General features: G+C 47.9%; 1 protein-coding gene across 1 annotated transcript; it reads right to left on the bottom strand.

Annotated features, from left to right (window-relative positions):
- Positions 1–8,909: 8,909 nt before the first annotated feature.
- Positions 8,910–12,354, bottom strand: LOC103652378 (signal recognition particle receptor subunit alpha homolog). Its single transcript, XM_008677978.4, has 5 exons — positions 12,283–12,354; positions 9,632–9,751; positions 9,388–9,513; positions 9,197–9,280; positions 8,910–9,099 (listed from the first exon to the last, which is right to left on the bottom strand). The coding sequence occupies exons 1-5, from the start codon at positions 12,352–12,354 to the stop codon at positions 8,974–8,976; spliced, it is 528 nt and encodes a 175-aa protein (XP_008676200.1). The 3' UTR covers positions 8,910–8,973.
- Between the last annotated feature and the right edge of the window lie 9,745 nt (positions 12,355–22,099).

Raw genomic sequence — 22,099 nt, 5'->3', positions numbered from 1 at the left:
TACGCCTATGCGTCGGACCGTCCGAGATGCGCAGCACGGGCTCCTGCTCCTTGGTGTGCGCTTGCCCCCCAGCGCTGGAGGTCGTGATGGTCACCTTAAGAGTCTCCCCTCCATCGGGAGTCTTCTCGGTCACCACTTTCCTGCAAGAAATTTTATGATTCCCATCGGCCTCTCTTGTGTTGCCGATGATTATCTCTTTGTCTCTGCCTTTATCGACTGTATTTGGCCGAACCAGGATCCTCTTGCCCTCAAAATCGATCATGTTCATCGGAAAGGGCTCCGTGTCCACCTACATTTCCTGAAATTTCAATCGTCCTTCATTAATAGTCGATTGAATCTATCGACGGAATACATTACAATCATTAGTTGCATGAGAAAATGAGTTATGCCACTTGCAGTATGCACGGCGTTTTAGCTCGTCGGCAGATAGAAAGTGTGATTTATTTTAATGTTGCCATTTTTGAGTAATTCATCAAATATTTTATCACATTTACCAACATCAAATGTAAACTTAACCTCCTCTTGTTGTTTCTTTTGAACCGGCTGCAAGGAGGAACAAGCCGAAGATTTGGCCTGTTTTGGCCAAACCATTTCAGCCACGTATACTTCTGTTGGTTCATCGTTCGAGCTACTTTGGTCGCACTCTACTATATGGACATTGTGACAAATGGTTTTGGCAGTCTCTTTGCTTCGACTTTTATAGGCCAAAGCTCTCTGGTGTAATTGTGCTAGCGTGAAAAATTGGATGCCTTCTAATATTTCTTTTAAATAATATCACAGTCCATTAAAGGCCTATCCTGCCAGCTGTTTTTCAGCTAAGTGTATTTGGAAGCATCGGTTTCTTGTATCCTGGAACCTCCGAATGTATTCAATAACCGATTCGTCCTTCCCCTGTCGCAGGGCTACTAGGTCTACCAGATCTAATTTATAATCAACGGAAAAGAAGTGATCATGAAATTTTTGTTCTAACCCCCCATGACAAAATAGAATTAGAAGGTAAAGTGGCGTACCATGCGAACGCGGTTCCTGTTAAGGACAATGAAAATAAACGCACGCGAAATGCTTCTGTGTCGGCCAATTCTCCTAATTGTGCTAAGAACTGGCCTATGTGTTCACACGTGTTTTTTTCTTGGTCACCTGAAAATTTTGCGAATTCGGGTATCCTGGTTCCCTGTGGGCATGGGTGGTGATCAAATCAGCTATCATAAGGTTTCCGATATGATTGCCCCCCAGGGACTATACTTACTCCGAGCTTATCTCGAAACGCCCCAGCTATTTCCTGCCTCACTATATCAACGACAGCCGGTGCGAGACCACCGGCTCTCTGGTCAAACATAGGTGGGGTTGGCTGGATATTGGCATGTTGTCTTCCCCCCATTGGTTTGAGCTATGTGGTGCATTGCCATTTGCCCTATATGGCTCATAGGATTGATCGTTCCTTTCCAGCCTTCTAGGCGGGGCCGAAAAGCTTTCCTGGGCTCTGGATTTTGTATTAATGGGCTGATGCATTGCATAGTGTGATGGGAAGTGTTGTTGGGACAGTGAAGATTTAGGTAACAATCCTCCTCAAATAAGTCATGCGCGGACTGTCCGGACATTGGCCCAGACCGTCCGTGATTATATGCGGATCGTCCGTCGTTGTATGCGGAAGGTCCGAATGGATAGTTTAGATTATGTGCCATATGTTGTGGCTCGGGTGCATGTCTGGATAACTCATTAAAAATGGGTCCGATCGTAGCTGGCTTGGACGGTCCGCGCTCACGTGCGGATGGTCCGGGCACGTGCAGATCGACTGATTTGCTGTCGATTTGCGGTTGCTCAGGATATGTGTCCATCGGCATCCCATAAAGGGGTTGTGACTGGCCGTGACAACCTATAGCCGATATATTACGCGTGTTACCCCCTAATTCAACCTCGTGCGAAGGAAAATTTGCAATACCAGATTTATCAAATGCACGTACTAGTCTCCTATAATCGTTTTGCATACCCCCTATGATATTTTGCATTTGTTCTCGCTGTTCATCCACATAATTCTTAAGAGATTGTAACTCGTTTGTATTACTTACATTGGGGATATCTGGTGTGGGTCAGAGCGAAGCCGAATCTGTTGCCCGTTGTCGGACGACTTTATTGTTCCTGTCCACCTTGAAGTTGGTCAGGAACTTCACTCTCGCCTCTTGAATCAGCTGCTCCTTATGCTCCTCGAACTGGAGCTGTTCGTCAGCCGACAAGGTTTTCCAAGTCGGCTCTATAATATTGTTGGGGAAGACTTCAGAACTATCCCTTGAACCGGCCATTGAGGGCCGATTTGATGGGTCTAGACGTGTTTTCCCCAGCGGAGTCGCCAAAAAGTGTGTTGGTGCCTTTTTGGGGCGTCAATCACTCAACACGAACCAACGGCGGTGCTCTCTGCACAGGCGCGGATGGTCCGCGGCCAAGGCCGGACGGTCCACGACCTGGCGCGAGGCTAGGGTTCCCTGCTTGACGGCTGGACGGTCCACGCCCTAGGGCTGGACGGTCCGCGTGTGCGCAGGGGCGGCGGAAGGTTGCCGGCGGCGCCTGGATCTCGCTCTCGGGAGGGATCCTGTCGGGGAGGAGAGATCCTAGGAGTTGTCTAGGCTCGGGCAGGCCGACCTAGACTCCTCTAATCGACATAGAGTCGAAGAGAAGCGGAACATTTAGGGATTGAGAGGCTAAACTAGAACTAGACTAGAACTACTCCTAATTGTATAAGAAATAAATGCGAGATAAAAGTGTTATTGATTCGATTGATGATTACAAATCGGCCTTATACCTCTCTATTTATAGAGAAGGGGACTGGACCCTTTACAAACTAATTTTCGAGCTAATTCCGCGAATCTAGTTAACAACCGTAGCACAAAACTTGGAACCCTAATCTGCTCTGCGCGCGCGTGCCCACAGGCGTGGACCGTCTGGCCTCAGAGCCGGACCGTCCGCCGCTCAATTTAGTGCTCAACCGGCAGCAACAGCAACAGCCACATGTTTGATTGGCATAATGGTATTCGTGTAGAGACATGAACCACCCTGCCATATTATTATGCTGCAAAAAGAAAAGCAGACTCCACGGAAACGGCATTGCACTTTGCACATAAGCGGAAGGGGATCAAAGTCATTCAGGTGACGGCTTCTTAACAGTAAGTAGGCGCCAACTAGCTACGATCAGAAAGTAGGCACCCAACAGACCAACACCAAGACAGACCAGTACCCATGTGCTTCACAAAATGCAATGGTCAGAGATAGGCAGGCAGCGGCAGAGAAAATGATGCTGAACATAATAGATGATAATATCACTCTACTTACCAGCTAATTGTTGATGTTGCAAGCAATCGTGTACGCTGAATGGAATCATCATGACAGACATCCATGCAGCTTCCAGCTTGCCAACACATGCAGACATAGCAGTATAGCACCAAGGGTTGTGTGCTGAGTTCTGAGAGCATGCCAGGAACAATAGGCTCTCCGGGCATCTTCAGCATGCACACCAGTCCTCTGCCACTAGTTAGATCAATAATAATCTGGAACACCAGATACAGAGATGATAGCAGACTCAGGCATGTTCACCCTTATTTACCCATTCAAAATGTAAATGGTCTATTATTTGAGCAAGACGACCAAGTAGACACACGCATATATGACCACAGTTAGTTATACACATGGCACTAGGCTTGGTCTTACAAATCCAACACATCCAATGTCATGTACGGCCGCACTTACAGGCGCCGTCGTGACGCCAGGAGGGCTGCGGATCGCGCAGCCAAGGCAGGCGCCACAATCAGTGGCTAAGTTTAGAAAGATAAGGATTAGTTTCCCTCTTGCATGCCTTAATAATAGGAGTGATTGGTTAAGATTAGTTTCCTTTTCATATGCCTTAATAATAGGAGAGATTGGTTAAGATTAGTTTCCTTTTCATATGCCTTAATCATAGAAAAGGTTGGCTACATATATGTCGTGTAATAGGCTGGGAAATAATCAAGCAAGATCAATTATCCAAAACTGCTCTTCTCCCTTGCCTCTCTCAAGCCACCGGTGAGGAATCCCTCACGGTGAAGGTCTGGAGCGCGACTACGAACTGCGTAGCCGCGGTCCAGCGACGTTGGGCGTCGAGGCGCTTGACAACCTGGTATCAGCGTCACGTCGATCCTCACCCACCCGCTCTTGCCCTCCACCATCCCCTTCCACGCCCACCGCCTCCACCGACCACTCCATCACCATGGCTGAGCCCACCATCAAGGACCTCATGGAGCGGATGCAGTCTTTCCAAACCGAGTTGGCTGCCGTGAAAGCCACCATGAAGGACAAGTCGTCCTCGTCGTCCACCGACGGCGGCGGCGAGCGCGAGGATCCCCCCCGTGTGGATCGGCCCCCCAGGTTCCAGAAGCTCGACTTTCCCCGGTTCGATGGCACCACCGACCCGATGCTCTTCATCAACAAATGTGAATCCTATTTTCGCCAACAGCGCACCATGGCGGAGGAACGCGTGTGGATGGCCTCTTATAATCTGGAGGACGTCGCGCAGCTGTGGTTCATCCAGCTGCAGGACGACGAGGGCACACCATCCTGGGGGCGGTTCAAGGACCTCCTCAATCTTCGCTTCGGGCCACCACTCCGCTCAGCGCCCCTGTTCGAGTTGGCGGAGTGTCGCCGCACCGGGACCGTGGAGGAATACTCCAACCGGTTCCAGGCCCTGCTGCCGCGCGCGGGTCGCCTCACGGAGGGCCAGCGTGTCCAACTCTACACAGGCGGTCTCCTTCCCCCATTGAGCCACGTCGTTCGCATCCACAACCCGGAGACACTTGATGGGGCCATGAGACTCGCCCGTCAGGCCGAGCAGCTGGAGTTGGCACGGGCACCGCCATCGGCCGCCAGGGGAGCCCCTCGCGCCCTTCCCCCAGCGTCGGCGCCCAAGCAGCCGCTGCTCGCCCTCCCTGCACCACCCGCGGGCGCGCCCCAGCCGCGACCAGAGGGTCCGCCCTTGAAGCGGCTGTCACCGGAGGAACAAGCGGAACGATGCCGCCTCGGCCTCTGCTTCAACTGCAATGAGCCGTACAACCGCGGCCACAACCGTGTCTGCCGCCGCATCTTCTACCTCCATGGCGTCGAGCTCACGGCCGCTACCGAGGAACTCGCAGGGGACGACCCGCAGGACGGCGCCCCTGTCTTCTCCCTCAGGGCAGTCACTGGCATGCCCATCTGCAATTCCATGCAGGTGCGGGCCACCCTAGGCGCCACCACCCTCCTCGCGCTCCTGGACACCGGCTCCACACATAACTTCATTGGGGAGGATGCCGCCCGCCGCACCGGCCTGCCGATCCAGCCGCGGCCGCACCTCACGGCCACTGTGGCCAACGGTGAACGCGTCACCTGCCCAGGAGTCATTCGCCGCGCCCAGGTCATCATCGAGGGCGAGCCATTCTTCATCGACCTCTTCGTCATGCCGCTCGCAGGGTACGACCTCGTCCTGGGGACTCAATGGATGGTCACCCTTGGTCGCATGGTGTGGGACTTCGTCGACCGATCCGTCTCCTTCCTGCACCAAGGCCGCCAGGTCTCCTGGTCGGACGTCGCCGACCGTCAGCATCCCCTGCTCGCCGCTACCACGACACCGAGCGCCCTCCTTGAGGAGCTCTTGCACTCCTTCGACGGGGTGTTTGCTGAGCCGGCAGGTCTGCCCCCACAGCGAGCTCGGGACCACGCCATCGTCCTCAAGCCAGGCTCTACACCTGTGGCGGTCCGGCCGTACCGCTACCCGGTGGCGCACAAGGATGAGTTGGAGCGGCAATGCGCCGCCATGTTGACCCAAGGCATCGTACGCCGCAGCGACTCGGCGTTCTCGTCACCGGTTCTGCTGGTCAAGAAGCACGACGGGGCTTGGCGGTTTTGCATGGACTACCGCGCCCTTAATGCCCTCACCATCAAAGATGCCTTCCCCATACCCATCGTCGACGAGCTCCTTGATGAGCTGCATGGTGCGCAGTTCTTCACGAAGCTGGACCTTCGCTCCGGTTATCACCAAGTCCGGATGCGGTCGGCTGACGTGCACAAGACGGCGTTCTGCACCCACGACGGCTTCTACGAGTTCTTGGTGATGCCGTTCGGATTATGCAACGCACCGGCAACCTTCCAGGCGCTCATGAACGACGTGCTCCGGCCATTCCTCCGTCGGTTCGTTCTTGTCTTTTTTGATGACATTTTGATTTATAGCAAGACCTGGGCAGATCACTTGCGCCACATCCGCGCCGTCCTCGACGAACTTCTCCGCCATGTCCTCTTCGTCAAGCGATCCAAATGCATTTTTGGGTCCCCATCGGTGGCGTACCTAGGCCACGTCATCTCCGCCCACGGTGTGGCTATGGACCCGGCCAAGGTGCAGGCCATTCACGACTGGCCGACACCTCGGTCGGCGCGCGCGGTGCGTGGGTTTTTGGGCCTCGCTGGGTACTACCGCAAGTTCGTCCATGACTACGGCAAGATTGCAGCACCCCTCACCGCGCTGATGAAGAAGGAGGGCTTCTCCTGGAGCGACGAGGCCCAGGCAGCCTTCCAGGACCTCAAGATGGCCGTGACCTCGGCTCCGGTTTTGGCGCTGCCGGATTTCACCAAGGCCTTCATCGTCGAGTGTGACGCATCCACACACGGCTTCGGGGCGGTCTTACTGCAAGAACATCATCCGATCGCCTACTTCAGCAGGCCAGTCGCCCCCCGTCACAGCGCGCTGGCAGCTTATGAGCGGGAGCTCATCGGGCTGGTGCACGCCGTGCGACACTGGCGGCTGTACCTGTGGGGGCGCGCGTTCCTCGTCCGCACCGACCACTACAACCTCAAGTTCCTCCTCGACCAGCGCCTTTCGACAATCCCACAGCACCATTGGGTGGGCAAGCTCCTCGGCTTCGACTTCTCGGTGGAGTACAAGCCGGGCGCCACGAACACCGTCGCCGACGCGCTGTCTCGGCGCGACACCGACGCGGAAGGCTCGGTCTTGGTGCTGTCCGCGCCCCGCTTCGACTTCGTCGACCGTCTCCGTCAGGCTCAACTTCAGGATCCGGCCCTGGTCGCCATCCGGGATGAACTCGCGGCCGGCACAAGGGCGCACCATGGTCGCTGCTCGACGGCATGGTGGCATACGCAGACCGGCTGTACATCCCGCCGGACTCCCCGCTGCTGCTAGAAGTGGTGGCCGCTACGCACGACGACGGTCATGAAGGGGTGCAGCGCACTCTCCATCGCCTCCGCCGCGATTTCTTCTTCCCCGCCATGCGTCGTGTGGTCCAAGACTTCGTCCGCGCCTGCGCTACGTGCCAGCGCAACAAGTCTGAGCACCTACACCCGGCGGGCCTGCTGCTGCCCCTGCCCGTTCCCCAGGCCGTGTGGTCCGACATCGGCTTGGATTTCATCGAGGCGCTGCCCCGCGTTGGGGGTAAATCAGTGATCCTCACCGTGGTCGACAGGTTCAGCAAATATTGTCATTTTCTTCCTCTGGCTCACCCCTACAGTGCTGAGTCTGTGGCCCAAGCATTCTTCGGCGAGATCGTTCGCCTCCATGGGATTCCTCAGTCCATGGTGTCGGATCGGGACTCCGTGTTCACCTCGGCGTTCTGGAAGGAGTTAATGCGCCTCACAGGCACCAAGCTGCACATGACGTCCGCCTTCCACCCGCAGTCCGATGGCCAGACGGAGGCGGCCAACAAAGTTATCGTCATGTACCTCCGGTGCTTCACTGGGGACCGGCCCCGTCAGTGGCTACATTGGCTACCGTGGGCGGAGTACGTCTACAACACGGCGTACCAATCATCACTCAGGGACACTCCTTTCAAGGTGGTTTACGGCAGGGATCCTCCCTCCATCCGTTCTTATGAGCCTGGCGATACCCGGGTGGCGGCGGTGGCCAAGACAATGGCTGAACGCGAGGAGCTCCTAGCGGATGTTCACTATCGTCTGGAACAAGCCCAGGCCGTCCAGAAGAAGTTCTACGACCGCCTGCACAGACCAGTCTCCTATACCGTGGGCGACTGGGTGCTGTTGCGCCTGCGTCATCGGGCAGCCTCCTCCCTTCCCCACGCGCCCAAGGGCAATCTGAAGCCGCGCTTCGTCGGGCCGTATCAAGTCACAGAGCTCATCAATCCGGTGGCAGTTCGCCTAGCGCTACCTCCGCGTGCCAAGTTGCACGATGTCTTCCACGTCGGCCTTCTCAAGAAGTTCGTCGGCGCCCCACCAGCTACACCACCTCCTCTTCCACCCACTCACAATGGGGCGGTGATCCCAGAACCGGAGCAGGCTGTTCGGTACAGGTTGGCCAGGGGTCTTCAGCAGGTGCTCATCCGCTGGAAAGGGCAGACCACTACTGATGCTACATGGGAAGATGTCGCCGACTTCCGCGACAAATTTCCCCATTTTCAGCTCGAGGACGAGTTGATCGTCGAGGGGGGGGGGGAGAGATGTCATGTACGACCGCACTTACAGGCGCCGTCGTGACGCCAGGAGGGCTGCGGATCGCGCAGCCAAGGCAGGCGCCACAATCAGTGGCTAAGTTTAGAAAGATAAGGATTAGTTTCCCTCTTGCATGCCTTAATAATAGGAGGGATTGGTTAAGATTAGTTTCCTTTTCATATGCCTTAATAATAGGAGAGATTGGTTAAGATTAGTTTCCTTTTCATATGCCTTAATCATAGGAAAGGTTGGTTGAACCAGAGGCTATATATATGCCGTGTAATAGGCTGGGAAATAATCAAGCAAGATCAATTATCCAAAACTGCTCTTCTCCCTTGCCTCTCTCAAGCCACCGGTGAGGAATCCCTCACGGTGAAGGTCTGGAGCGCGACTACGAACTGCGTAGCCGCGGTCCAGCGACGTTGGGCGTCGAGGCGCTTGACATCCAACAACAAAAGGATGACAAGGTCACTGGGGATACAAAGATAACAGACTTCGGGCAGTAAAGCTCAACACAATTCACTCACTTCACTTCAGGAGGGTCTTCACGATGGATTTCACGTTCAGCTTCTTCAGGTCCGTGTAGGACTGACCACAGCCAACGAACATGACTGGAGCTCCAGATATGTAAACCATGGAAAGCGCTGCTCCAACCTGCACCATTTTTAAGCTTGTTTGTATCAGAATGCCATGACACACAAGAAGGAAATAACCCTTAATATAACCAACTAGCATACAAGTTCTGACTGACCTTGTCGTCGATGGTGTCAAACTTGGTGAGAAGGATACCATCAATCAATCTAGCAGTAGGAACAGCAGATAGGTCTGCTAATTTCTGTTTGACAAATCAAGTTTAACTCACTTAGTAACAACACAAACCAGATTCCATATACGTCTAAGAATGAATATGCATCATTCTAATGATAATATTCAAATGCATACCTGGTTAAATTTAGTGAGCTGGTCCACAGCATCATTTCCAACCAATGCTTCTCCAACAAATAAAACCAGGTCTGGGCTATTGAGATTGATTAGCTTGGAAAGTGCCCTCATGAGTGGCTCGTTGTCCTGACAGATTCAGTTAGACTAAGACTTCAGGTAAACTTAAAAGTAAAATTATACCCTCCAGTACAAGGACAGAAAGATACTAGATGCTTCAAAGTTCAAACTGAACCACTTAGCCCACCTGCATACGTCCAGCAATGTCAACCAGAACAACATCTGACTTGTTCCAGGTTGCTTCCTGAATAGCCTCCCTCGCTACAACTGCTGGATCTTTCTCATAACCCTTCTCAAATATTGGTATCTGCACACAATACCATCACATCGATTTCAATGTCAAAATAATGCCCTGGAGACAAACCACACATAGTATATAATGTTATAACCAAAGAACAAAGTTCGACGCTACATCAGAGAAACTAGTCACTGTATGTGTGTTTCTGATGGCCATTGTTCAAGTCTACCGTTTTCCTTTCCATTCACCTTTGAGATTACACCAAAATCACTTAAACAAACACATTAGTATCAAAGAGTCAAGTTGTAGCATATCCTCCCCCTTAACATATGCATCATTTACACAAAGACGTGTGAGGTCCAGGGATAATGTTTTACAACTTGAACACTAATATACACATTTAAACTTAAAATGATATGATCAAAACATAAAAGACATATATGCTATAGATCAATCCAGGCTCAGTGAGTCTAAGACACTTAGCTCACTACACAACTTACAAAACTTTTTCTCATCTAAAGCTTTGGTGAATATATCGGCTAGCTGGTGATCGATGCTAATGTGACAAACATCGATATCTCCCCTTTGCTGGTGATCTCTTAGAAAGTGATGCGGATGTTTATGTGCTTAGTACGGCTGTGTCCAACGGGATTATACGCCAAGCGGATTGCACTCTCATTATCACATAGGACTGGGACTTTGCCCATATTGTAGCCAAAGAACCGGAGGGTTTGCCTCATCCAAAGTAATTGCGCGCAACACTGACTTGCGGCAACAAACTCGACCTCGACGATGGATAGGGCAACGAAGGTTTGTTTCTTTGAACTCCAAGACATCAGGGACCTTCCCAGAACCTGACAAGCTTCGATGTACTTTTCCTATCAACCTTGCACCCGGCATAGTCAGAGTCTGAATATCCAATCAAGTCAAAGGTAGACCCTTTAGGATACCAGAGCCCAATGTAAGGCGTATGAACTAAATATCGAAGAATACACTTCACAGCCACAAGGTGACATTCCTTGGGATCGGATTGAAATCTAGCACATATGCAAACATAAAGCATAATATCAGGTATACCTTTTGATCTACGGACTTACCTCCTGCGTTGAGGTCCAAGTGTCCATCAGTTCTCATTGGCGTCTTAGCAGGCTTTGCGTCCTTCATCCCTAACTTCTTAAGTATATATTGGATGTACTTCGTTTGAGAGAGGAATGTCCCTTCCTTGAGTTGCTTCACTTGAAACCTAGCTGAGGAAGTAAGTCAACTCTCCCATCATGGACAATTGGAATTTCTGTGTCATCACCCTGCTAAACTCCTCGCATGACTTTTGATTAGTACGACCAAGTATTATGTCATCAATATATTTGGCATATAAACAAATCACCATCGCAAGTCTTAGTGAAAAGAATATGATCAACTTTTTCGACCTTGAAAGCATTAGAAATAAGTAAATCTCTAAGGCATTCATACCATGTTCTTGGGGCTTGCTTAAGTCCATAGAGTTCCTTAGAGAGCTTGTACACATGGTCGAGATACATGTCATCCTCGAAGCCAGGGGGTTGCTCCACGTACACCTCATCGTTGATTGGCCCATTGAGGAAAGTATTTTTCACGTCCATTTGATAGAGCTTAAAAGAGTGGTGAGCAGCGCAGGCTTATAATATTCGAGACTTAAGCCTAGCTACAGGAGCAAAAGTCTCCTCAAAATCTAAACCTATGACTTGGGCATAACATTTTGCCACAAGTCTCGCCTTGTTTCTTGTCACCACCCTGTCTCGTCTTGTTTGTTGTGAAACACCCACTTGGTGCCCACAACATTTTGTTTTGGACGTGGAACCAAACTCCATACTTCGTTTCTCTAGAAATTGTTTAGCTCCTCTTGCATGGTCAACACCCAGTCCGAATCCTACAAGGCTTCTTCTACCCTGAAAGGCTCAATAGAAGAAACAAAGGAGCAGTGCTCACAAAAACTAGCAATACGTGAACGTGTAGTAACTCCCTTGCTAATGTCACCAAGGGTTTGATCCACCGGATGATCCCTTTGAATGTTGGTGCGGACTTGGGTTGGATGTGCATGTGGTACTTCCTCCTCCTCCCTTCCTTCTTATTCTTGTGCTCCCCCTTGATCCATGCTATCATCTTGAGGTACCTGTTCCTCATCTTGAGTTGGGGGTTGCAGCATCGTTGAGAAAGAAGGTTGATCTTGCACTTGTTGTTCATGTGGTCACACATCACCTATCGCCATAGTTCTTATTGTGGCCGTCCAAACCTCATTTTCATCTATGTCATCAAGATCGATTTGCTTTCTTGGAGAGCCACTAGTCTCATCATATACAATGTCACTAGTGACTTCAACTAAACCCAAATATTTGTTGAAGACCCTATGTCTTTGTATTTGAATCATAACCAAGTAAAAACCCTTCAACGGCTTTGGGAGCAAACTTGGAATATCTACCTTTCTTGACCAAGATATAGCATTTGCTCCCAAATACAAGAAAATAAGAAACATTTGGTTTATTACCGGTTAGGAGCTCATATACCGTCTTCTTGAGGAGGCAATGAAGATATAGACGGTTTATGGCATGGCAAGCCGTATTTACGGTTTCTGACCAAAATTGTTCCTGTGTCTTGTATTCTTCCAGCATCGTCATTGCCATATCAATGAGCGTCATGTTCTTCCTTTCCACTACACCATTTTGTTGTGGAGTGTAGGGAGCGGAGAACTCATGCTTGATGCCTTCATCCTCAAGATATTCCTCCACTTGAAGATTCTTAAACTCAGATCCATTCTCGCTCCTTATACTTTTAGCTCAAACTCAATTTGAGCTCATTTTAGTAAGCGCTTGAGAGTTTCTTGGGTTTTAGATTTATCCTATAAAAAGAATATCCAAGTGAAGTGGGAATAGTCATCAACAATAATAAGACCATACTTACTTCCCCGATGCTAAGATAAGCAACGGGCCCGAAGAGATCCATATGTAGAAGCTCCAATGGTCTTGATATTGTCATCACGTTCTTGCTTGGATGACTTGTTCCCACATGTTTCCCTGCTTGACATGCTGCACAAGGTGTGTCTTTCTCAAAACAGACATTAGTTAGTCCTAACACATGTACTCTCTTTAGAAGCTTATGAAGGTTCTTCATCCCAACATGTGCTAGACGCTGATGCCAAAGCCAACCCATGTTAGTCTTAGCAAGTAAGCATGCATCTAGATCGATATTTTCTTTAGTAAAATCTACTAAATAAAGCTTGGCGTCAGATACACTTTTAAATGCTAATTAACCATCGCTTCTTCTAAAGATAGTTACATCAACATTTGTAAATAAACAATTATATCCCATGTGACATAGCTAACTAACAGAAAGCATATTGTATCCAAGCGATTCTACTAAAAAGACATTAGAAATGGAATGCTCGGTAGTAATTGCTATTTTACCTATCCCTTTTACCTCGCCTTGGTTCGCATCTCCAAAGATGATCATGTCATGGGAATCCTTATTCTTGAGGTAGGAGGTGAACATGTTCTTCTCCCCCGTCATGCGGTTTGTGCATCCGCTATCAATGATCCAGCTTGAGCCTCGGATGCATAAATCTGCAAGGTATTTAGGCTTGGGATTTAGGTCCCTAACTTGTGTTGGGTCCTGTCAGGTTAGTTACATAAGATTTTGGAACCCAAATGCAAGTCTTACCTTTCTTGCATTTTGGTCCCACATTTGTAGCGACAATTCTATCATTTTTACAATGAATTACATAGGATGCATCAAAAGTACGGAATTGAATAGAAGGTCCATGAGATGCACTCGCATCCTTATGCGCATGAGAAACAACATTAGAAGTACGACGACTAGTTCTACTCCTATTAGAATCACTAGATGAAGCAAACATAGTGTGAGGAGTAAAGATGCCTTCATGACGCTTTGGAAAGGTAAAACTATCATTACAAGTATCATGATGAGCATTATGAGGAACATTCTTAACAAGAGAATACAAATAAGCGTGGTTCTTCTTTTCATGGAAAGAATGCAAGCTACTAGCCATAAATGTCTTAGCTCTACTCCTATTAGAATCACTAGATGAAGCAAACATAGTGTGAGGAGTAAAGATGCCATCATTGACGCTTTGGAAAGGTAAAACTATCATTACAAGTATCATGATGAGCATTATGAGGAACATTCTTAACATGAGAATACAAATAAGCGTGGTTCTTCTTTTCATGAAAAGAATGCAAGCTACTAGCCATAAATGTCTTCATGTTCTCCTTTGTGAAGTTGAGGGCCTTTTGGCTATTAGTGTTCTTGGTTCCCTTTTGGAAACCAAGTCCATCCTTAATGAAGGGATGTAAACCAATGGTGAAGGCATCCCTAGCAAATTTAACTTTCTCTACCTCATTTTTGCAAGTTTTAAGTTGAATATTTAATCTAACAATTTCATCGTCCAACTTTGCAATAGTAGATGCATGATTACTACAAGCATTAAAATTATGATCTTTACATTTAGCACAAATTGAAACATACTCCATGGATGTACTAGAAACATTTAATTTCTCTATTTTAGCATTTAAATCATCATTTAAAACTCTTAAGGCTAGTAATAGAGGAATGACAAGAAGACAATTCAAATGCAAGCATTTCATTTTTCTTAATTTATAAAGAAAGACATTTTTTCTATTTCTACTACTTTATCATGTTCCTCATGAAACAAATCCTCTTGCTTTTCTAGCAATCTATATTTTTCATTGAGAGCATCAATTAATTCATTAATTTTATCTACCTTAGATATATCCAAGCCCTTAAAAATATTGCTATAGTCTACATCATAGTCACATTCCTCGTCACTAGAAGAGGTATACTTAGGAGTATCACGTGTACGTACCTTCTTCTCTTTTCCATGAGGCAAGTGTGATGCTCGTTGGGGAAGAGGGAAGACTTGTCGAAGGCAGAGGCAACAAGTCCTTCCTTGTTGGAGTCGGATGAAGAGCATTCAGAGTCCCATTCCTTGCAATGTGTGCCTCGCCCTTCGTCTTTCTATAGAACTTCTTATTCTCCTTCTTCCCTTTCTTTTCTTGATCCTAGTCATTCTCATTATCGGGACATTGAGCAATAAAATGACCAGACTTACCGCACTTGAAGCATTAATGATTTCTCCTTGATTTGTTCTTATTGGGGTAGTATGTGCGTCCCTTCAATGCGGTCTTGAAGCGCTTAATCACAAGTGTCATTTCCTCCTCATTAAGTCTAGCTGCCTCAACTTGCACCACCTTGTTTGGTAGAGCCTCCTTGTTGGTTGTTGCTTTGAGTGCAACGGGTTGCGGCTCGTAATGAGGAAGAGGTTCGTTGGTGATGCGACGACGTACCTTGCTTCTTTTACCATCTTACAAACTTACCAAGAATTTCTTTGGGTGGCATTTTGGTATAACCGGGGTTTCACGAATAAGATTAACAAGATGAGGATCAATAATAGTAAATGACCTTAACATGAGACGCACGACGTCATGATCCATCCATCTTGTGCTTCCATAGCTTCAGATTTTGTTCACCAGGGTCTTGAGCCTGTTGTACGTTTCAGTTGGCTCCTCACCCCTCTTCATGGCGAGACTCCCCAGCTCGCCTTCCACCAACTCCATCTTGGTGATCATTGCTGCATCATTTCCCTTATGAGAGATTTTGAGGGTATCCCATATTTGCTTGGCATTGTCCAAACCACTAACCTTGTTATATTCATCCCTACATAGAGATGCTAAAAGAACAGTAGCAGCCTAGACATTTTTATGGATTTGCTCATTGATAAATATTGCATTATCATTGCCATCAAAATGCATTCCATTTTCTACTACTTTCGAAATGCTAGGATGAAGAGAAAATAAATGACTACGCATTTTATGACTCCAAAAAGAATAATCTTCCGCACCAAAGTGAAGGGGCGTACCAAGAGGAATATATAATAAATGAACATTAGAGTTGTACGAAATACGAGAATAATCAAAAGGATAGTTTTGGTTAACCATCTTTTTCTTTGAAGAAGAGTCGTCGTGGTCGTCATTCGATGAAGATGAGGAGGTGTCGCTGTCGTAGTAGACTATCTTCTTGATGCGCCTCTTCTTCACGTCATTCTTCTTGTTGTTTGAGCCTGAGTCGATGGGTTTATCTCCCTTTGGCTCATTGTTGTTGATAGTTTCCTTCTCCTTATCATCGATCAAAATCCCCTAGCCCTTATGATCCATCTCTTCGGGCGGTTGATCCCTTGATGAAGAGAATGACTCCGATACCAATTAAGAGCACCTAGAGGGGGTGAATAGGTGATCCTGCGAAATTAACTCTAAACAACATGGACTTAGTTTATAATAAATGTTAGTGAGAACTAAAACCAAGTTAGGATAATAATAGAGATAGAGAGACAACTCTTCTCTTGATTGCTCCTTTAAGATGAGTATTAAACTTAGGAGCAATGTTGTAAGAGAGTAGAGAACTCAAGAAGACAGTAATCGCAATAAGTAAATGGACAAGTGACACAACGATTTTTATCATGGTTCGACCAATGCCTACTCCATATTGTGGTGACCTCCTTTGGTCAAGGGTTGCACTCAACCCCTCTCAAGTGCTCCAAAGATCAAACTTAAGTGCCACAGATGTCTTCCTTATATCAAAACTCCGTTGTGAGGAATCTCCATAAAGTATAGTCTCTCACGCCTTACACAAATGTTTACAATCAAAACGTACTAAGGATGGGAGTAGAAACGCACACAAGAGCACAACATAGCAACAACACGCACACAAGCGAAAACAGAGAGCGCATGTGTAAGTGCAATCAACCCTAACTAAGGGTTTTGGTGATTAAATGACAAAACAAACAGAGATTCTAACAAGTTTGCTCCTAGCATGTATACAGTTATTCTACAGATAGAAGAAACACATATCATATATGTATGCAAATGTAAAAGCACAGCGGATTAAAATTCTACATCATATAGCGTGCTCCAAGTGCTTGGGAACAACGACAGTTTGCATTTTACAATTCTTGAGTCATAGAAATCGTCGTTCAATTAAGAGGGATCCGCAATAGTTAAGTAAGTAATGCGATGAGCTCAGTCCAAACCTTTTCAAATCCTCTAAGAAAATATTTTACTAGATCATGAATGCTCTTGAAAAAACCACTTTCACTCCCCACTAAGATTTCCCCTTGGTTCTCCCCAGTTTTTCTCAAAATCTGTTCAACAGCTTCAAAAATTGGTTCAACCGGACTTAAAACCGGCTCAACCGGTTTTTGCACTGTTCCCTCTGTCACTTTCTGACCTGCCAGTCTGCTAGTCAATCCTGTCAGAAAAAGTTGTGTGCGGATTTTTTGAAAACCGGTTCAACCGGATTTTGGCCCGGCTCAACCGGATTTGGGGCCGGTCGAGTCTACGGCTGAGTCCCTCAGTGAACCGAAAACCCCCTGGTGGAAACTGGTTCAACCGGTTTTCAGTCAACTTTTCCCAACAGCTGCCAGCTTTTGGGGGATCCTTTATATACCCCTCACACTCTATCTCTTCATTCACTTCTACCCTCTCCATGAATTCTTGGCCGACCAACCTTCAAACAAGAGCATTCAATTCACCTCTCACACCCGAAATCGCATCTCCTTCAATTGTTTGAAGGACCCTTGGTGTGAGGTGAAGTCGATCTAACTCGCTGTTGATTTCATCTTGATTCTCCCATTCTCTTCATCTCTTGAGCTCATCGCAAACTTGAATCTTGTGCGGATTTGTTACTCTTGGAATCTTGCGTTCCTTGACGGATAGAGGTTGCTTGGGAGTCTCCAAATTGTGGATGACCCTAAGAAGTTTGTATCACCCGCTCGTTGAGCTAATTTGAGAAGAGATTGACTTGACCTTGGTGGTAGGCTTGTGGAGGATTAGGGTTGGAAAAGACCCGGCCCTTTGTGGGCTCCTCAACGAGGAGTAGGACACCTTTGTGGTGGTTGCGAACCTCGGGTTAAATCGTGTGTTCTTGTGTGTTCTTGATAAGTGCTTTAAATTGTTGGTTAGTTCATACTCGATTATATTGTGTGCAAATCGTGTGAAACCAATTCACACCGATTTGTCACCTATTCGAGTGGATTTTCTCTAGGGCAAGTCTTAAGCAAAATCTCTCATTACTTTGTCACACTTGTTTAACTATTTATCTAATCTAAGTTGAGCAGGTTCAAACTTGTTCAGCTGTAAACAAGATCAGCTGAACCAGTTTACACCAGTGCAACTTGAATTTAACATTATCTCGAAGTTTTTAGTGAAAATTTTCAGGTGTAGCCTATTCACCCCCCCCCCTCTAGGCTACTTTCAATTGGTATCAGAACTTCGTACCTCGTTTTACGCTTAACCGCGTGAGGAAACGATCATGTCTACTCAAAGGGACCATGTGGATCCTCTCTTCGAGGAAATCCCCGTCACATCTTCCGGTGAGGAAATAGACCCCAAGGTCCTTGACCTCGCCATGAAGATTGCCGAGAAGATGTTCCTCAAAATGAAAGAGGAAGATGCTAAGAAAAGGGCCGAAGAAGAAGAATCAAGAAGAAAGGCCGAAGAAGACAAAGGAAAGGGAAAAATCGAATACAATGATGATTTGGTAGAACTTTTGGTGTCAAGGGTGATGAGCAAGGTAAGTATCACCACCGAAGGATCATCCACCAAAAGTAAAGGTAACGAGTTCAATAGAGTTCAATTTGATTATTCTAGAAATTTTATTCCCAACTTCTCTTCTGCCCCACTTGGAAAGTTACGAACTCTTAGTGAGTTGAACTATGATGAGTGGGCCGATAAGATGAAGTCACATTTAATCGGTGTACATCCTAGTCATTGAGAGATTGTCAATATAGGTATGCATAAGCCCGCCCAAGGAGAAGAGATGACTCCGGAAATGATGCAAGAAGTGCACCGCAATGCTCAAGCGATGAGCATAATAAAAGGAAGCCTTTGTCTGAAAGAGTACCGGAAAGTCCAAGGAAGAGAGGATGCTCGTGACATTTGGAACATTCTCAAAATGTCACATGAAGGAGACTCCAAAGCTAAGAGACATAGAATTGGATCTTTGGAGAGTGAGCTTGCACGATATGATTGGACTAAGGGTGAGTCACTTCAATCACTCTTTGACCGACTAATGATGTTTGTCGGAGAGGAAATTCTCTGGCCGGGTGGCAGAATGCACCTACCCTAAATCCTAAGATGAGGAGGGGCCTAAGCGTTTTGCCTGCTAGCTAGGTGGACGATGAACACAAGAACACACTAGGATTTAGAGTGGTTCAGACCGTCGGAGCGTAATACCCTACTCCACTGTGTGTTGTATTGAGCTTGAGAGCTTGTATGAACTTGTGAGTCTGAGTGTCTGAGTGAGCGTGAGCGTCTAAGTTGGATCTGCCTTGTAACGTCGTGTGCCCTCCCTTTTATAGCTCAAGGGGGGCACGTACAAGGGTGCTGAGCCCCGACATGTGGGCCCAGGGGCAAAACGAAGGGAATACCCTATAGAAGTATCTCATGCCAACAACAGCTGGGCAATCTTTTGGCGCCATAATGTCCGTAGTTCATATAGTATTGATGTGTCGCGGCTACCTCCTCGGTAACACGTGAGTCATGATGAGCATAGTGTACGCCGCAGCACGGGCGTACTGCCTGCCAACAGAATGGACAGGCACGCCGCCTACAAGGTGGCCTGGTCGCCGTCCATCAACGGAGTGGGCGGGGCACATTAAATGCTGAGGCGGCACATCGCCTGTCAGTGGTGTGGACAGGGCTCATTAAATGCTGAGGCGGCACATCACCTGCCAGTGGAATGGACAGGCAGCGTGTCTTATCCGCAATAAATGCAGAAACCCCGTGACCTAGAGGCCTTACGTCAGGCTCCACCCGCTGGCTTACGTCACGGGCAGTAGGCCACGTGGCAGCATCGGGGCTCCGCTTGAACGGGGAGTAGAGGCGTACGTGGTATGGTCCGAACACGTGTCAGCTCCGGACCCCCGCTTGGCCTTGATTAAGGGCTGGGTATTCTTTGTCTCGGAATCCCGGGACCCTGCTGTTAGTGGCCCGGACCCCACTCAGAGGGGTCCGGGACCCGTCCCGGGGGTCCGGTTTGTACCCGTGGAGGTCCTGGACCTTGCCCGGAGGTCCGGTTCGTATATGCAGGGGTCCGACACTTTCCCATGGGGGTCCGGACCCACTATTGATACCTTGGAGGATATTGTCTTCTCTGACCGCGTGGCGGCCCCGGAGCCGCCCACGTGGTGGGGTCGGGTGCTGTTCACCACGCGACTAGAGATAGCCACGCGGGCACCGCGTCTTTATATTGTAGTAAGGGGTACCCCTGTTTCAGGGTACCGACAGTGGCCCCCGGGCCCACCTCAAGGGAGGATACGAGCCTGCAGGTGGGGCCAAAGCTTGATTGGCGATTGGCGACGTCGCTTCTGTGCGCTTGCTGACGTAATCACTGCCAGTCCACCTTCGGTCACGCCAACTGCCAAGTCTGTCCCCGCGGCCCCCACGCATGATGGTTTCACCGGGCCACGCGCTAGTGATAGTCGCCTAGAGGGGGGTGAATAGGGCGAAACTGAAATTTACAAATATAAACACAACTACAAGCCGGGTTAGCGTTAGAAATAAAACCGAGTCCACGAGAGGGTGTAAAACAAATCGCAAGCGAGTAAAGCGGTGACTTCTGCGCGCTTCTGGCGCGCATTAAATGCGCCTGCAGGTGACTGTCGGCGCGAAGTAGCCGTTGCTCTGCTGGTTCACCGGACAGTCCGGTTACAGCGGACATGTCCGGTGAATTATAGCGGAGCAGTCGCTGCGTTTTCCCGAGGCTGGCGAGTTCCTGAGGCGGCTCTTCCTTGGAGCACCGGACACTGTCCGGTGTACACCGGACAGTCCGGTGAATTATAGCGCGAGTGCCTCTGGAAATTCCCGAAGGTGGCAAGTTCGAGTTGGAGTCCTCTGGTGCACCGGACATTGTCCGGTGTACACCGGACAGTCCGGTGCCCCCAGACCAGAGGTGCCTTCGGTTGCCCCTTTGCTCCTTTGTTGAATCCAATACTTGATCTTTTTATTGGCTAAGTGTGAACCTTTTTACACCTGTATAATCTATACACTAGGGCAAACTAGTTAGTCCAATTGTTTGTGTTGGGCAATTCAACCACCAAAATCAATTAGGAAAATAGGTGTAAGCCTAATTCCCTTTCAATCTCCCCCTTTTTGGTGATTGATGCCAACACAAACCAAAGCAAGTATAGAAATACATAATTGAACTAGTTTGCATAATGTAAGTGCAAAGGTTGCTTGGAATTGAGCTAATATTAATACTTACAAGATATGCATGGATCGTTTCTTTATTTTTAACATTTTGGACCACGCTTGCACCACATGTTTTGTTTTTGCAAAATCTTTTGTAAATCCTTTTCAAAGTTCTTTTGCAAATAGTCAAAGGTAAATGAATAAGATTTTGAAAAGCATTTTTAAGATTTGAAATTTTCTCCCCCTGTTTCAAATGCTTTTCCTTTGACTAAACAAAACTCCCCCTAAATGAGATCCTCCTCTTAGTGTTCAAGAGGGTTTTGATATATCATTTTTGAAATACTACTTTCTCCCCCTTTTGAATAGGATACCAAATGAAAATACTCTTTGAAAAACTAAGTTTTTGAAATTGGTGGTGGTGCGGTCCTTTTGCTTTGGGCTCATACTCTCTCCCCCTTTGGCATGAATTGCCAAAAACAGAATCATTAGAGCCCTCGAAGTACTTTCTTCCCCTTTGGTCATAAATAAATGAGTTTGTTAAAAGTTTGTTCATCAAGAATATTTAGCTCATGCCTAAGTTTGTTAAAAGTTTGTTCATCAAGAGGCTTGGTAAAGATATCGGCTAATTGATCTTTAGTGTTAATGTAAGAAATCTCGATATCTCCCTTTTGTTGGTGATCCCTAAGAAAATGATACCGAATGGCTATGTGTTTAGTGCGGCTATGCTCGACGGGATTATCCGCCATCTTGATTGCACTCTCATTATCACATAGCAAAGGGACTTTGGTTAATTTGTAACCGTAGTCCCGCAGGGTTTGCCTCATCCAAAGCAATTGCGCGCAACAATGGCCTGCGGCAATGTACTCGGCTTCGGCGGTGGAAAGAGCGACCAAATTTTGCTTCTTTGAAGCCCAAGACACCAAGGATCTTCCCAAGAACTGGCAAGTCCCCGATGTGCTCTTCCTATTGATTTTACACCCCGCCCAATCGGCATCCGAATAACCAATCAAATCAAATGTGGATCCCCTAGGATACCAAAGCCCAAACTTAGGAGTATAAGCCAAATATCTCAAGATTCGTTTTACGGCCGTAAGGTGAGCTTCCTTAGGGTCGGCTTGGAATCTTGCACACATGCATACGGAAAGCATAATGTCCGGTCGAGATG

This window comes from Zea mays, chromosome 3 (genome assembly GCF_902167145.1).
Source record: "Zea mays cultivar B73 chromosome 3, Zm-B73-REFERENCE-NAM-5.0, whole genome shotgun sequence".
Lineage (NCBI taxonomy): Eukaryota > Viridiplantae > Streptophyta > Magnoliopsida > Poales > Poaceae > Zea > Zea mays.
Note: the sequence above shows the minus strand (reverse complement) of the source record. Positions and strands in the feature narration are given on the sequence as shown.

Bases quoted from the DNA above. Each gene is read 5' to 3' on its own strand.
- LOC103652378 (XM_008677978.4), bottom strand. From the start codon at position 12,354: ATGACGCTCATTGATATGGCAATGACGATGCTGGAAGAATACAAGACA. The intron at 9,514-9,631 runs GTGGGCTAAGTG...TGAATCTGTCAG, and splicing joins ACATTGCTGGACGTATGCAG to GACAACGAGCCACTCATGAG. The intron at 9,100-9,196 runs GTCAGTCAGAAC...AAAATGGTGCAG, and splicing joins TTGACACCATCGACGACAAG to GTTGGAGCAGCGCTTTCCAT.